The sequence below is a fragment of the Amphibalanus amphitrite genome, unplaced genomic scaffold (assembly GCF_019059575.1).
Source record: "Amphibalanus amphitrite isolate SeventyFive unplaced genomic scaffold, NRLGWU_Aamphi_draft 000143F_arrow, whole genome shotgun sequence".
NCBI lineage: Eukaryota > Metazoa > Arthropoda > Thecostraca > Balanomorpha > Balanidae > Amphibalanus > Amphibalanus amphitrite.
This window is the reverse complement of record NW_024881638.1, coordinates 531,342-547,240: the sequence shown is the minus strand read 5'-3', so window position 1 is coordinate 547,240 and position 15,899 is coordinate 531,342. Positions and strand designations below refer to the sequence as shown.

The window sequence follows — 15,899 nt, the reverse complement described above, 5'->3', positions numbered from 1 at the left end:
ATATTTAAAGTGTAGGTTTTTAGATGACGTTGTCGCGTGTTTTGTATTGTATGTGATTGTCGAACTATGAACCGAAACTTTGTGCGCCATTTCACCGATGAGGGTACCACAACGAGTACCGAAATATCTGAATAAATGTAATATTTGTACTTATCCTCTTGAACAACTCCGAAAAAAAACATAAACTTTAACCCTAGAACGCCTAGGGGGTTGTATCAACCCCCCCCTGAGGTTTTTTCAAAGTGCACGCTAAACGGCTTGTCGTAGCGGGCTGAAATTTTCAATACCCTTTGGGGCAACCTTTGCGCATCTTTTGCCGAAAAAAAATTGATCGGGTCATGTCAGGTCACGGAGTTATGACGTCATAAGAGGTACAGCCTCCGGCCGGATTTTCACAAACTGAGTGCCAACGCCCGAGGTTTCCTGCCGGTGGTACAAACATCGGTTGATGGATCGTGATGAAACTTCCCATGCATGTTGGGGCAAGTATTGGCTATCATATGGTATAAGAAATTTGACCGGGTCAGGTCAGGTCACGGAGCTATGACGTCACAAGAGGAACAGCGTCCGGTACTATTTTTGAAAAGCGCCCGAACCACTATTTTGCTAATTCTTGTCACCTCAATGGGAATATGCAGCAATATTAGCTTCTATAGGGAGCAAATGGACCTCCCAAATCCAAAAATGCAATCAGATTTCAAAAATTTAAATTTTGATTTTTCGAATTTCTGCCGCCGACTGTGACCTTGCCGACTTCCGGCGCTCCCAACGCGCCATTTTTAGAGCTAGGGAAACGAAATACATACCAAACGATAGAGAATTGATCAAGGAACACGATAGTGAAGGTTTCAAGTCGATATCTCCCACCGTTTTGCCGCAATCGCCGCCGAAAGTTGAAAAAAGTCTATTTTTCCGAAAATTTGACCTTTGACCGGTCAAAAGTAGGTCAAATGTTGACCTAGGACCAAAAAATATACCACCAATCGCGAGATCTCGTTGAGAGCAATCCGTTGGTTTTTTCCGCTAAGCTCTACGACCTTCCGTTTCGAAACGCCAGGGGGGGGGTCGTAACAACCCCCCCCCCCTGGTCGTTCGTGTTATGAGAAATGGCCTGGTCGTGCGAGGGTTAATTACCATTAATTTTGTCCTTAGATAATCTGGGATTACTACTAATTTTTATTTTGCTCTGTGCTAATTATTTTCGCTCGCAAACATTGATCTGCCTTAACCCGCGTCCCGCTGGGCTATTCACTGATTCATTCAGCCATACGCGCCCTGCTGGGGGGGGGGGGGGCAGATTTTGCCCCCCCCCCTATCTAACTTCCGACCGATGGTCGTAGAAAGACGGGGAAAACGGCAATCGAAAGCTCTCAACAAGGCGGATCCTAAGAGCCGACTTTCTTTGCTTAAGTAGGTCAGAGGTCAGGTCAAGGTCAGGTCAAGGGTACAAAATGCAAGTTTCTACAGTATCGGCCTTGCACCGTAGTTGCCGAAGAATGGACTGAGACTGGTTGCCCAAAACGTGTTATTAGGCTACCAAGACAATATTCGTTGCATACAATATCATGCAAGATCAAGGTTAAGGTCAAGGTCAAGGTCAGGTCAGGTCACCAAAAACGAAATATAGAAAATGGCACGTGCGATGCATGTTTTATGGGTAATTTTATTCATAGAATTCAATAGGCACATTCAATAAGTGATATGGACCACATCCGGATGAATTTCAGGTCGAGGTCAGGTCAAGGTCAGGCCAAGTGAGGTAAAATTTTGAAGTTGGTTGTTAAGACCAAAAAAAGGTGTCCAACTGGTGCAGTTTTTTACGGCGAATCGAATGGTGCTATTTTGGTGTCTGTACGAGGTCTAGAACGTCCAAAAAATCATTTTTTTTCAAAAAATATGTCGTGAGTTCGTGACGTCATACAATTTTGAATAACTCCCACATTTTTGAACTGATTCTTCTAAAAATTGTTATGTAGGTGCACATAGACCACTTCTCTGACATGTGTCCCGGTTTTTCGGTACACTCAAAATTCTGGATTTTATAATTATTTTCCCAAAAAAGCCAGTAAAAAAATGGGCCAAAATCAAAATTTTCAAAAAACCGAGATAGCCATTTGATAGACAAAGTAGAATCACGTATAGCTTTTTGTTACGTCTTGATTCCTTTAAAAATGAAGATGTTAGCGGCGTTTGAAGTTTTGCCGTTTTTGAGGCAACAATGGCGTGATATGATGTCACTTAAACGTCATTTTCTCAACAATTTTCCGACGGATTTTTCTCACATTTTCAGGAAACGTGTTAAATTAATATATGAGAAGGTACTGAAAGTTTGACGTCGCTGTCGTAACGCGTTTGGAAGTTATTGGCGAAAAACGGGAGGGGGCAGACTCTGCTCCCCCAGCGGGGCGTGGGTTAATCATCGCAATCGTATGTTTGATATCAGTTTCAAGTTTGAAACATGGTCTGACGTAATCAATAACTATTCATGCACGCAATCTGAAAAACACCATCCCGTCCGCAGCTGGTACGGCAAATGCCGTCCGCGGCACGGACTTCTCGGCCTCCCTGGACTACGTGAGCCCCGGCACGTTCACAATCTCCGTGTCCAGTCCGTGGGCCGGCAACAGCTCCCAGGTGGTGGTGGAGAGCGCGCCGCTGCTGCTGGAACTCAACTGTCCGCCGCTGGTGGAGCCCAACCAGCCCTACTTCTGCTCGGCGACCGTCGGCGGCTCCGGCCTCCAGCTGACGGCCACATTCAGCGATGACAGCATCGCCATGACGGTGTCGCCACCGGAGGCGCCGTGGCTGAGTGTGGGCCACCCGCCGCCGAGGGGCAGGGCTCAGAGCCCCGTGCAGACCTCGGGCGGGGAGCTGGAGTTCACCCTGCGATGGCCGTTCTCCCAGCGGACGCAGCTGATGGCCCTGCACTGGCACGGAGCCGGAGCAGGCGACTGTCAGCTCACGGTGAGGAACGAAAAGTATTGGCCAATGGTAAAACGCGTGATTAAGATGCTTTCGGAATAATTTAACCTCTTTATATTTTCTAAGAATGCATTTACCTAGGCCGTCACCAATGAGCGAGGAGTGTCTAGTAATGCAAAATTTTACGTAAGTAGGTAGCAGGCACTGTAAACTGGTCATTCATGATTACAATGCTTCTCCGGCTGCGACCTAATTTATTTCACAGACAGACAAAGTAAAATAACATAAGGGAGCCCCGCACTGACTGACCCTGATATGCTGTTGCTTTCAGCTGATGGAGGGCTCGTGCAGCGATGCCAGCCACGTGTTCTGTCCCAGCTCGGGCTTTTGTTCACCATTTTGTCCGCTGGTGACGGGAACCAGTAACTACTCGTGCGACGCCAGTGAGCCGACCTTCTGCCCACTCTCCGGTCAGGTCAGTGACTATTCCGTTGATAAACGGAAAAATTCCTAAACCGTCCTATGCTAAGGAATAATAGCTAGCCATAATTCTTTGGAATGCTTGAGACGAAGTGTTATTATCACTGATGTTAGTTGTCGGATTCGTCCCCGTCTTCATCTCACCTCAAGACGGGGACGAAAGTCCGACAACTAACATCGGTAATAGCTAGCCATTTCTACATATCTATTCAAGCGCGTTGTAGCTTTATAGTAGTTTTTAATCTAATGGATTGCTTTGTTGAATGAAATAGATGTTTCTCAAGTCTTAGTCAAAGGCTGGCTACCTGGCATGAAACTAACCTACATTCGTGCAAACAATTTTTATGTTGCATTAGAGCTTCATTTCTGCTAGGCAGTAGGCACATGCAACTTATGACAAATTACAAGGTGACATATCTATTTGTCATCATGTGCTAGAAAACTTAATCGCCTGGCGCTTATAGCATCATCATAAGACGTCAAGGAACGCTTGTTTAGGTATTTATGTTTTAATTTCCCAGCCACTCAGTGCAATGATGGCAAGTAGAACGCTTCTTTATTCATCACTCACAAACTTGATGCATTGTGTCCAGTTATATTTATATTATTATTCTGTAGCCTTCCATTGTATTTAAGCGGATATGCCTTGCCACTATATGCGTTCTCGTTGTACTTGCGCCTTTTGAGGGGAAATAGTACAAAAAGGGCCAGATTTTAAGTTTAGGGGCATAGCGTTTTGTTAACCCGCGCCGTGCTGGGGGGGGGGGCGTTTTTACGCCCCCCCCCTCAGGTTTTTCGCGAATATCTCAAAAACGGCGGCGCGCAGCGCCGCCGTTTTTTGTACACGTGTTCCTACATCATTTCCGCACATGTTGTGAAAATTTCAGACCTAGGCCGTTCAAGGTCAGGTCACCAGGTCACGTCAAGTGACCTTACCTCAGAAAAAGTTCAAAGGCTCGCTATAGCTACACCGACTGAACGATCACTTTGAAACTTTCAGCGATTGATATGAGTAACAGTATGTATAAAATGTATATCTCGGATTTTTGATATCTGTGACCTAAGGTCAGGTCAATTTTGCGACCTCTCCATTATAAGTCAATGGGAGAAAATTGAAATGCGCCTCTTTTGGACGAATATCGTTCAAAACGCTCTCAAACATCGGTTCATAGGTAAACATGACACACTGAATAGGAAAAATGCACCTGTGACCCCTCTGTGTGCCCCTGAGGTCATCTCAGGTCATGAACGGTCGCCAGCAGTTTTTTGGCTATAACTTTTGATAGAGACGTGCTAGAGCGGTGAAAACACGTCAGATGTGTTCAGCTCGACGATACGGATCGACTGATATGCAACATGACCCTTTTCGGTCAGGTCATGACCTTGACCTGAGGTCAAATTTTCAAAATGACCTTTCAAGGTCAACAAATAGTTCATTCGACGCGTCTCGACGAGAGGAACACGATGCTGGCAAAAGTAATGTCATGGCGCCTATGAGTCAAAAGTTATTGACGAAAAAACGTTTTTCGTAAAAACGGCTATTTTTGGAGTTTTTGCCCTCTGGAGGCTAAACCGTTGACCTGAGGTCAAATCTGAGAACATTACTCAGAAAGGTCTGTAAAAGGGCTATCGAATGCGCTTTTCCGCGGCGCTGTAGCTCTATCGGTTCTCGAGATAGCCGTTGGCAGTTTCCAAAATGTTGAAATAGTCAACATTTTACCTTTGGTGACCTCTGGTGACCTGACCTTTGACCTGACCCAAAAAATGACCGAAGTGTTTTCGTCCTTATTTTTGACGCTCTTTCGATTGCCGCTTACCGCGTGTCGCTACGTGGCCCAGGAGCCGAGTTAGACGGGGGGGCGTGAAAACGCCCCCCCCCCCCAGCACTCGGCGGAAAGTTCAGGCCACCAGCACGGCGCGGGTTAACATTACGCGTATTACAAAAGTCATAAAAAGGTTGACAAATTTCCAGTGCAAGAGTCCTTGAATTTCAATACAACTGAACTGACTAACGTGTGTGACTTATTCTTTGCAGTGTTCCATGTCGGACGGCACGTGTGCTGCACGTGCAGCTCCGAGCCTGGTCGCCTCGTCAGTGGCACCGACTACGTTCACAACCGCCGCTGATGCCTATGGAAAGCTCGACCTGTCCTCGGCGGGCACCTGGGCAGAGCCTGGCTGGTTTGCTAAGGTGACTTTTAAAAGATAAAACCGATTAAAACCGCTAGGTATTTTACTGAATACCACCAACGTGCTTACTAAAAATAAACATGATTATTGATTAGCTGGTCGAAAATTAATTGGAACTTAACTTACAAATGCATGCAACAATGCACTATGTGTGCAGTTCATGTGTAGCTGCCATTAAAATAGTCCATTCCATGCATGAAATGTATGAGTGTGGTCTTTCTGTCTGACTGCAAAGGGTGTGGTTTTCAGGTGACCTGCTCAACTGGCTCCGTGTCCTGGATGGCGACGTCAGCCGGTACCGGAGACCTCGGCGCAACGTCCACCGACAAACGGTACATGGTCGAGCTGGTGGGCATCCCTCAGACACCAATGGGCATCGGGCACACCTGCGCAGCGATGAGCGACATCACTCTGACCGTCACCGACGGCAGCACCACGACTCTGACCAACACCACCGCCTGCCAGATCCCCGTCGGCACCATCACCGTTCAGGTAGAGCAGAACAGTGCCTCAGTGACGCCAGAAGCCAGCCCGGCACCGGGCGCCAACTTCAGCGGCGCCTTCGTCATCCAGTCCAACGTGGATGTCACCTTCAGTGTCACCATCTCGCAGGGCGCGCCGGTCCAGCTCAACTACACCTTTGACACGGCGTCCGGGGTGGCGAACTTCCAGGAGAGCATTCAGCAGTCGGTCACCACGGCGGACGTGTTCACGCACACGGTGCAATTCGCCACGTCGGGGACATTCACACTGAAAGTGACCGGGACGAACCTCCACAGCGTGCCGCTGCAGCCGGCGCACAGCGACCTGACGGTGATCGTGCAGCACCCGGTGGTGGCCGAGTGGTTGCCGCAGCTGGGAGCCGACAGCCAGTTCCTGGCCGTCGTCACGGGCACCAAGATACCGGCCGCTGTGGTGCTTGAAATGCGCCTGCCCAGCACCGCCCAGCTGCCCACGGACGCCCACATGGACATAGACTTCGGAGACGGGTTCCCGATAACCGGTCTTCAGCTCTCTGACGCTTCCATCAAGTGAGTTGTCGAGGCGAGCTGCGTTCTAGGACAGTCAATGTTGATCGACTGTTCAGCCCAACGTTTAGTAGAGAAGTAGTTAGTTCAGGCTTTGTCCAGTTTGGTCCAAGGCCTAAAATCCAACGAACAAACATAGCTGCTTTGGTTTCCACTTCCCACGCAAGCTGCTGATAATTATTTCCATATCAGTTGGGGCTTTTAAGCGTTCGTTTAATAGCATCGATTTATTTAAGTTATTTTTGTTAAATCATTCCGTGATGGTGATGCATGAACGTGGGCCTTACATAATTAATTCTGTAAAATATCGTTATTTTACAGAAGCATACATATGTCAAACGCCACTTTTGGAAGGTATGTAACGTGATAGGCATTACTTGACAGGTCACTTTACTTGACTGGGTTCGCTTTCGTAGTCGTAGGCTGCCAATTCATAAGAAATAGTGCGACCATGTGGGGGGCAGCGCGTGCTTCTTATTTCGGAAATAATGAATCATTCTAAGTCACTAATGCATTTATAATGCATGATAGCTAACACATAACTTTTGTGTTTCAGTCTGGCGGACAACACTCCGACTTCAGCAGCCGTCAACGGGTTCTTCGTGGCACCGGTTAACCATGGCTTCGACAGTAGAGGCGTGTATTCGGTCCAAATCACCATGAGAAACAAAATCAGTGAGCAGGTTGATACTATTGAAGTCGTGATAGAGAACAAAATCATTGGCCTCGAGGGTTTGATTCTACAGAACCTGGACGACAGACGTGCCGAAGAACTACTGACGGGCATGGGCGTGGATGAGAACCAGTACCGGAATGACCGCAACCTCACATTTGGTTTCAACCTTCTGCAGGGAACCATGACAAAAGTAACGCTGTTCAACGACTCCGACGGTGGCCATATAGAGATGGCCTCATACACCTTCAAAGACAAGGACAACCCCACCGCCGAGCAATTCGTCTATCACATCAACACTAACCAAGAAATCCCTCTGTCATTTGTCGGCGAGAATACTTACGAAACGACAGATCCTGTCACAGTCAGAGTGATTATTCAGGACCCAATTACCGAGATCAGCGCACTGAAAATCGCAATGTCTGAACAACAGTCAGAAGACAACTTCAAGCTAAAGAATTTCACGGCAAGCTGGACATCGGCAAGTACAATGCAAATGTGTCTTGCGATTCATTTTGGCGACAATTCTCCACTGGCAACATTTGGAGACGAGATCATGTGCGCTGAAAAATATCCATCAGCGGTAAACATGCCCACAGCTCTGAGGAATCCGATGCCACTTGAATTTCTCTACTGGAACAAAGGTATTTACAACGTGACAATTAATGTGTTCAATCCAAAAGACGATGAGACCTATGAGCTCTTAGTGAGCGTTTCCGATGTTGCTTGTTCCAATCCAACCGTTTCCATCGTGGGAGCATCAGAGGAGCGGGAAGATCCACCTACTTATCTCAAGTCGCAAGAAATAGTGATCGAGGCAAAGGCAGTGTTGAATTGTGATGCCTCTATGACGACTAAGAAGCGTTGGGAAGTTATACACATCAAAACAGAAGAATCAGAATCTGCACACATTATGCACCAGCTTCCGCACTGGGACAAAGCTGACTTGGTCATACCGAGGAATTTCTTGAAGCCTGGTCTGTATTTGCTTCAGTACACGATGACAATGCAAGACGAGGGTCTCACAGACGGCGATATATTCCAGACCCAGTCCAAGGCATATCTAAAAGTCGAGCGCACTCCGCTTTACGCTGGTATAATCAAAGGTGCGGTGTCTAAAATAGTGCGCGGGTGGAGCCAAACAATTGTTCTCGACGCACTTATGTACTCGGTTGACCCAGATGATGTGCTATCAAAGGATTTCACCTTCAAATGGTACTGTCGGAGAACAGGTGAGGAAAGGGAAGGCGCACTGGGGGCCACAACGCCCCCTCAGTCTCTGGTTGCCAGACAGGCGGCGGCTGCAGTGCCCAGCCCGGATCTGGGCGGCTGCTTCGGTGAGGGCCCTGGCCAGTTGGACTTTGACGGTGGAGTTCTAGATTTGAAAACTGAGATCTTGCAGCCGTATCGCCAGCAGGTCACTTTCGTCATCACGGCTGTCGTCAGCAAGGACGTCAGAAGCAGTATGGCAGAGGTGCAAGTAGAAATGCTCCGAGGCGATCCACCATTGATCGAAGTGCAGTGTGCTGATGAGCTTCTTTGCTCACCATCCTTGGGAGGTGTGACCGTCAACCCTCAACATAATCTTGGACTGCGTGGCGGTTGTACCGATGGCGAATGCCCTATGCCTCTATCCTGGTCCTGGTCGCTTTCCACAGAAAGTGCCGATGGCACGGTGACGGCAGTACCGAATGCTGAGCAGTACCTTCCCACGCCAGACGCGGAAGAGGTCCGCATCAGCAAGACCCTGTTTTCAGATTTCTCCGGAATAACAAAGTTCCAAATCGGTCTGCAGGCGTCAGATGGCGTAGTCGGCAACGACCCGGGCCAGGTGACTTACTTTGTGACTGTGAACCTGCCACCGGTGGTAGATGGAAAGGAATGCACATGCGAACCTGTTGGAAGCAGTAGCTTTGCAGTTATCGACACATTTGCGATCAAGTGTCAGACGCCCCTGGACCCGGAAGGTTTTCCTGTTGAGAAGTTTCAGTTCTTCACAACAGTCGATGGAGAGGCACATGTGCTGGCTGCCACAAAGACGCCAAAACTCAACACTAGCCTGCTTCTGGGAACGAACCAGCTACATTACGTTACCGAAGACCAGCACGGCGCCAGTGCTCGAAAGGACATTTGTGCAATAACTACAGAGGCGCCATCAGAGGAGGCTTTGCAAGCCTTCCTGGATAGCAAAGCTCTCTTGAGCTTGGCGGGCACTGGTGATTCACGCAGTGCCATTCCCATCATTCAGGCGGTTGCTTCGCTGGATAAGACGACAGACAGAACCACGATGACGCTCGAAGAACTTCAACAAGCAGACGTCGAAAAGGCGGCCTACAATGACAGAATGTTTCAGGCAATCAGCAACATGGCAACCACGTATAAGGAATCTATTGAATTGATAGCCAGTGCGATGAATGCGCTCATGTCATACGGTTCAGAAAACTCCCTGAACTTAGATATGAATGCGATTGAGCTGGCCACGTACCTGCTGGAATCACTGTCCAAATCTGCCGCAGATGCTGACTACTCTACTGCAGATGAAATGCTGGACTTATTAAAGAATGTAATGGCAAGTGCATCGATCTCGAAAGACCATTTGGCAGTGAGCACTACCAGTGAGTCTTGCGAGGACATTCCGCTGGCAGACCTCGACAAGGCACCGTTTTTGCCCATCGACACCGCACAAGACTATGAGTCCATATCGGAAAATCTTAGCCTTGAACAAGAACAGAAATGCAACGTAAGGGACATTGCCAGAGGGAAGACGTCAGGTTTGGATGATCGCATTGATATAGCGGTTCAAAACATTCAGGGCGCAGTCATGCAGCGGATGGTCCTTGATGAGGAGGTCGAGGTACCTCTCCCCAAAGGAGGAGCCACAAAAATGGCAATAAAGAAGAGTCTTAGCGGAATGAACGAAACTGTCGGCCAAGCAACAATAGCGTGGCCATCAAACATGACCATCAACGATAACAAACCAATTGCTGTGTCTGCTACAGACAATGCCAAGAACTCAAAAACGACAGCGACTGGAGCTAGCAGCATTTCAGTCACATCACGTGTGCTAGCCCTAAATGTTTTCGATCGCAATCTCAAGCCAGTAACAGTCGCCAATATTTCGAGCGGAATACTGATGAGGATTTCTCAAACGTACAACAACGCAACTAATCGGAATTGTACAGACTGTCCAGCGCCACCTACTCAAATCATTTCTGCTGATGCTCTGAAAGGAAAGGTGAACCCTGTCGTCTATTCAACCATCAATATATCGAAACCGCATAGCGCATTCAATATAGAGCTAACGGCATACAATGGTCCTGTCAACGACGTATTCGTGATGATCAGCTTTGGTCACATGCCGACACTACGCAACCACTCTTTACTGAAGATGGTCACAGAGTTCCCTTACGAGGAAGCTCTTGAACCAGACGACATCAATGCTACAGCAAAATATCGATGGTTTGTTTCCGCAGACTGGGTCAACGATCGCCGTGGTGCAGTGTACGTGGGCGTAGGCCAGTTCAACTCATCCAGTGCGAAGTACAATGCCACGATCGCCAGTCTCAGCACCGGAGGCAATTCACTCAGCGACGTCAAAAGTAGGGAAGTACTACGAACTGAGTTCACCATGAGTGAGTACACCTTGCAGACATACACGTCTTCATGCTCTTTCTACGACGAAGAATTGAAGATGTGGTCGAGTGAGGGCTTGCGAGTGGCGGAGGCAGACCTACGCTCTATCACATGCAACAGTTCCCACTTGACATCGTTCGCTTCAGGCTTGTTTGTGCAGCCTAATACGATTGACTTTGCCTACGTATTTGCGAATGCTTCTTTCACGGACAACCTGACGATCTACATGACGCTCATAATCCTTCTCGTTTTATATCTTCTGCTGCTAATTTGGGCAAGATGGCAGGACAAGAAAGATGTTGAAAAGCTCGGAGCTTTTCCTCTACCAGACAACAAGGTGGAGCACAAGTACCTGTACGAAATCATGGTGTTCACTGGACACAAGGCAGATGCAGCAACAGATTCAACGGTATCATTTGTACTGACCGGCGACGATTACGACAGCGGAAAACGCACGTTTGGAAAGCCAAAACGACGATTTTTCAGAAAAGGTGGACAAGATGCCTTTGTCATGTCGGTGCCTTGTTATCTCGGGGATCTCAAGTATCTTCGCATCTGGCACGACAACTCAGGCAAGGGACGCTTCGCCTCATGGTATCTGCAGTATATCCTGGTTCGCAATGTTCAAACAGGAGAGATGACCACATTTGTCTGCAACGAATGGCTTGCGGTCGAGTACGACGATGGCCTTATCGACCGTTTGATCCCGGTAGCCGGCAAAGAACAAATGCGAGACTTCGCCACCGTGTTTCCCCACCAGTCTCAGCAGTCACTGTCCGACGGACACCTCTGGTTCTCCGTGTTCCTTCGACCGCCTCGCTCGCGCTTCACTCGGATGCAGAGAGTCTCGTGCTGCTTCGCCCTGCTGTTCTTGTCAATGATGGTGAACGCCATGTGGTACGAACGCGTGCCTTCGAAGCCGTCTGCCGGCTCGATCAAGTTTGGCCCGCTCTCGCTGTCTCCAGAGCAAATCGCAGTTGGTATCATGTCAAACATCATAGTGTTTGTCCCCTCCCTGCTGATCGTCTTCTTGTTCCGCAAGTCTCGTCCGAGGAAGCTCCGTATGTCGAGGATAGACAAGGCCATGTCAGAAGCAAAAACTGAAGGTGGTGCAAAAAGCGGTCGCAGTGGAAACGATACCGACGAAAAACCTGAAGAGTCTTCAAGTCGCAAGGGATCACTTGCTAGCTCCAGTCATGGTGATACGTCAGCCAAAAACAAAAAGGTGAAAAAGCGAAGATTCACTCTGCCATGGTGGGGTGTGATCATCGGATGGATTTTATGCATCGTTTGTCTGTTTGGTTCCGCTTTCATTGTCTACGCGTACGGTATTACCTTTGGAAACGAGAAGGCGACTAAATGGGTAACATCACTGTTCATTTCCCTCTTCTCTTCAATTCTTCTGATACAGCCACTGAAAGTCTTCTTGTCAGCTCTCGTCATCTCCGCCATTTTTAAGAACGTCGACCTTGACTCCGACGACGCCAACGAGGATGAGCAGGACCCTCAGTTGGCACCTGATGAAGAATGGTTCGCGGCTGCCTCGGGAAAAACACGCACCACTGGAGGTGGAAGCAGTCCCTACGACAAAGAAACCCTCGAAAAAATGCGCAAACAGCGGCTGAAAGAAATTGAAATGGGTGTAATTGTCCGAGAGATCATTAGCTACTCATTCTTCCTTTGGATACTTTTTGTCCTGAGCTACGACAACAGGGATCCCAACTCTTTTTACCTGCAAAAGAACCTGGAGAATGCCTTTATCAAAATCGGAGACTACACCAACTTTCACAGGTGGTTAGACTTTTCGAGAGTATCTAATACTAGTGCATTCTGGTACTGGTCGCAGAACGTCATACTCCAAGAGCTGCGCGCACAGACTTGGTATAACGGCATAACCCCTGCATACGGGCTACGAGGCTTCCTTGACGACCGAGTGAATAGGATTGTTGGCAGGGCAACGATGCGACAAGTGCGCTCCCGCCCGGACACCTGCACAATTCACAGTGGGATGCGAAGCTTGATTGGGGGCTGCCAGGGCTACACCAGCATTGTGAGCGAAGAGACCAGCAGTTTCTGTGCCAACTGGACGCGACGGGGCAGCAGGGCTGATTGCAACCGCGTGGAATACCGCTATTCGACCGGTAGCCAGCTCCAGGGTCTGCCTATTGTCGCCAAACAGGACGTGTATGGTGGAGGAGGCTACGTTTTCCATTTCGCTGGAAGAACACCTGATGTGCTGGAGAGAATGGCACAGCTAGAACGAGAAAATTGGATAGACTCACTTACAAGAGCAGTGTTTGTGGAGTTTTCCGTTTACAACGCTCAAGCAAATCTCTTCGGTGTCGCAACGATCTACGTTGAGATGACTCCTGGGGGTGGGATGCATCCTTGGTGGCGATTTGACGGCATTAGACTTTTGAAACAGGCCGGTTCACAAGCATTCGTGATTGTTTGCGAAATTCTGTACTTTTTGTTTATCTTTTACTTCATCGTCCGAGAGGTTCGTCTGATCCGCAAGAAAAGGAAAGAATATTTCAAACAATACTCGGCGTACGCTGAGTGGGCCATCATACTTCTTTCTTTTACTGGCTTGATTGTATACATCATGCGCTTCATTGAAACAGACAAAATTTTGACCATCTTCAAGGACACGAATGGAGGCGGGTATGTCCGACTGAATTATGCTCAGCTGCTTGACGATCTCTACGGATATATCATCGGCATCATCGTGTTCATCGCCACACTCAAGTTCATCAAGCTTCTGCGCTTCAACAGGCGTATTGGCATGCTGTCAGCTACTCTCAAGCAGACCTGGAACGATCTCACCGGCTTCTTTGCCATCTTCACCATCGCGATCGGGTCGTTCGGTCTCCTGTTCAACCTTTTGTTGGTGGCTTACATGGATGACTTCAAAGACTTCCTTTCGGCGGTCGAGTCGTGTTTCGCCATGATGCTGAACAAGTTTGAATTCATGGAGATGTACCGCAGCAGTTTCCTGGCAGCCATGATGTTCTTCTTGTTCGCCATCTACATGAACATCATATTCGTCAACGTGAGTATCGATAATTGGCTCAATTTTGTTTTATTATTTTTTGCCTTAAAGGCGATAAAATCTTAATTGTTCTCTGTAGATGAGTTATGACGTTTCATGAATGACAACGGTTTGTAGATAAAGAGAACATTTGGCGTTTCATCCAAGTGATCAACCTTTTTTTGCTACCCGCGTCCCGCGCAGCAATGAAGTTAGCCTTCTTTTGTCTGCATTGCACCATGGCCCTGTCATCTTGTTTCTTAAAGAAGCGTATTTTTTGCAGGTGCTGCTTACAATCATCCTGAAAGGCTTCGAACAGGTGAAGAATGACGTCACAAAGCAGCCGAACGACTACGAGGTGGTCGACTTTGTCATGCGTCGCTTTAAGAAGTTCCTTGGCATTAACTCTGTGACTCCGCTGAAAGACATCGTGACTGAGCATCAGCGGGAGGAGCAGGAGAGCAAGGACGTTCGCCAGCTGCCCGACAAGGTCAGCACGTTCATCGACCAGATCAACCACACCTACTTCGACGGCAAGCTGGACCTCAACGACAAGAAGATGCTGAAGAAGACGCTGCGACAGGCAAAGCACGAGCAGCGAGGCCGACCCAAGTCCATGGAGGGCTTTCAGCGAGATGACGACCACATGACTGAAGATCAGAAACATTTGGATGAGCTTTAGTTCGCTGCTATGTAAAGACTGAAATGCTTTTGCATTATCAGTTAGGTTATTTTGAAGGCAGTTCTTTAGCAATCGGAGGGATATGTGTTTACGAAGGATGCTTGCACTTCTTGTGGCCTTGGTATAGTTTATTGGAATTATTTCCCTATAGGATGCATTTAAAGCTGTATTATTTTAGGTAAACATTTAAAGCAAATGTGACCTCTTACCTGCAAAATAAGTTCAACCAAGTGATCGCACCCTGCTGACCTGGCTAGGAATATGACCAGATACTGATGACGCCTTGTATGTAATACCAGTATAACGCCTTTTGGGGCGACTAACGGAGCGAGCGAGAGGGTGAGCCTTGCACGTGCGAAATTTCGAGGGGGTACCTCCAGCTGACTTTTGCACGGCACCCTACTAACCGGTCCCTAGCCATGTACCAACTTTGAGCGCCATCGGTCCAGCCGTTCTCGAGATCTGGAATCGACCCCTGCACGTGCGCACGTGCAGCAGCACCCCAACTCTGGCACATGGATATGCATTGCCTAGTGGGTGCCTACCTGCATGCCAACTTTCAGCGCAATCGGCCAAGTAGTTACCGAGATATTGCAACAATTACAAAAGTGACACCTCTTCGTTTTGCACGTGGCACGTGCATAAGGGGTCACCCACATGCATCGGGAATAGTCCAATACTTGGTAGAAGGAATGAAGCTACCCTACAAAAATTACCGCATGTAAATCGGTCAAGTGCTTGCTGAGATATAGCGTCGCAGAATCGTGACCACGGCCGGCCGGCGGGCCGGCCGGCCGCTCATACTCAGAAATTTCCGTTATTCTACGTAAGACTCCGCTCGCTTCGCTCGCTCCGTAACCATGACTGTTTTGATGCTTCTGTTTCTGTGGTGAGTTGCATGTAACCAGAGTGCATTTTTGGAATGTAATTTAGTACAGGTAGACGACTTATATTGCTTATCCGGTGTGGCAACAAAAATGATAAGTTAGGTATCCTATTCTGGTCTTTCGAAGTCTTTAAAGACTTCGATGCGATTGTCTTTAACTTTGTTGCATTTGTGTGACCTGTCTCAGAAGCAGATTAATGATAACCGTTCGTGTAGAGACAAGAAAAACAACTTAGTGTTTGTGTTTATGTCAACCTTCACCTAATTTATTTTACTTCATTGGACGGTAATTATAAGCTGATCTTCGTCGTACTCGAGGCTGGACCACCTATGCTTTGATTAGGTATATGTCAAAAATATAGCATACAAAAAGA

The 15,899-nt window shown here is 48.0% G+C and overlaps 2 protein-coding genes across 2 annotated transcripts in view; both read left to right on the top strand.

The window, feature by feature from the left end:
* LOC122382618 overlaps positions 1–9,561 on the top strand; it is a 26,749-nt gene extending 17,188 nt beyond the window's left edge. Inside the window, exons 4-9 of the mRNA XM_043368176.1 lie at positions 2,522–2,964; positions 3,254–3,397; positions 5,438–5,593; positions 5,842–6,623; positions 7,177–9,407; positions 9,542–9,561. Coding sequence (XP_043224111.1) covers positions 2,522–2,964; positions 3,254–3,397; positions 5,438–5,593; positions 5,842–6,623; positions 7,177–9,407; positions 9,542–9,561 — 3,776 coding nt within the window. The remainder of the gene's footprint in view (positions 1–2,521; positions 2,965–3,253; positions 3,398–5,437; positions 5,594–5,841; positions 6,624–7,176; positions 9,408–9,541) is intronic.
* Positions 9,377–15,899, top strand: LOC122382607 (polycystic kidney disease protein 1-like 2). Its single transcript, XM_043368164.1, has 3 exons — positions 9,377–13,978; positions 14,241–14,933; positions 15,497–15,899. The coding sequence occupies exons 1-2, from the start codon at positions 9,581–9,583 to the stop codon at positions 14,637–14,639; spliced, it is 4,797 nt and encodes a 1,598-aa protein (XP_043224099.1). The 5' UTR covers positions 9,377–9,580; the 3' UTR covers positions 14,640–14,933; positions 15,497–15,899.

Coding starts and splice junctions, on each gene's coding strand:
- LOC122382607 (XM_043368164.1), top strand. CDS start 9,581: ATGACGCTCGAAGAACTTCAACAAGCAGACGTCGAAAAGGCGGCCTAC. Junction 13,979..14,240: donor TGAACATCATATTCGTCAAC/GTGAGTATCGAT, acceptor TATTTTTTGCAG/GTGCTGCTTACAATCATCCT.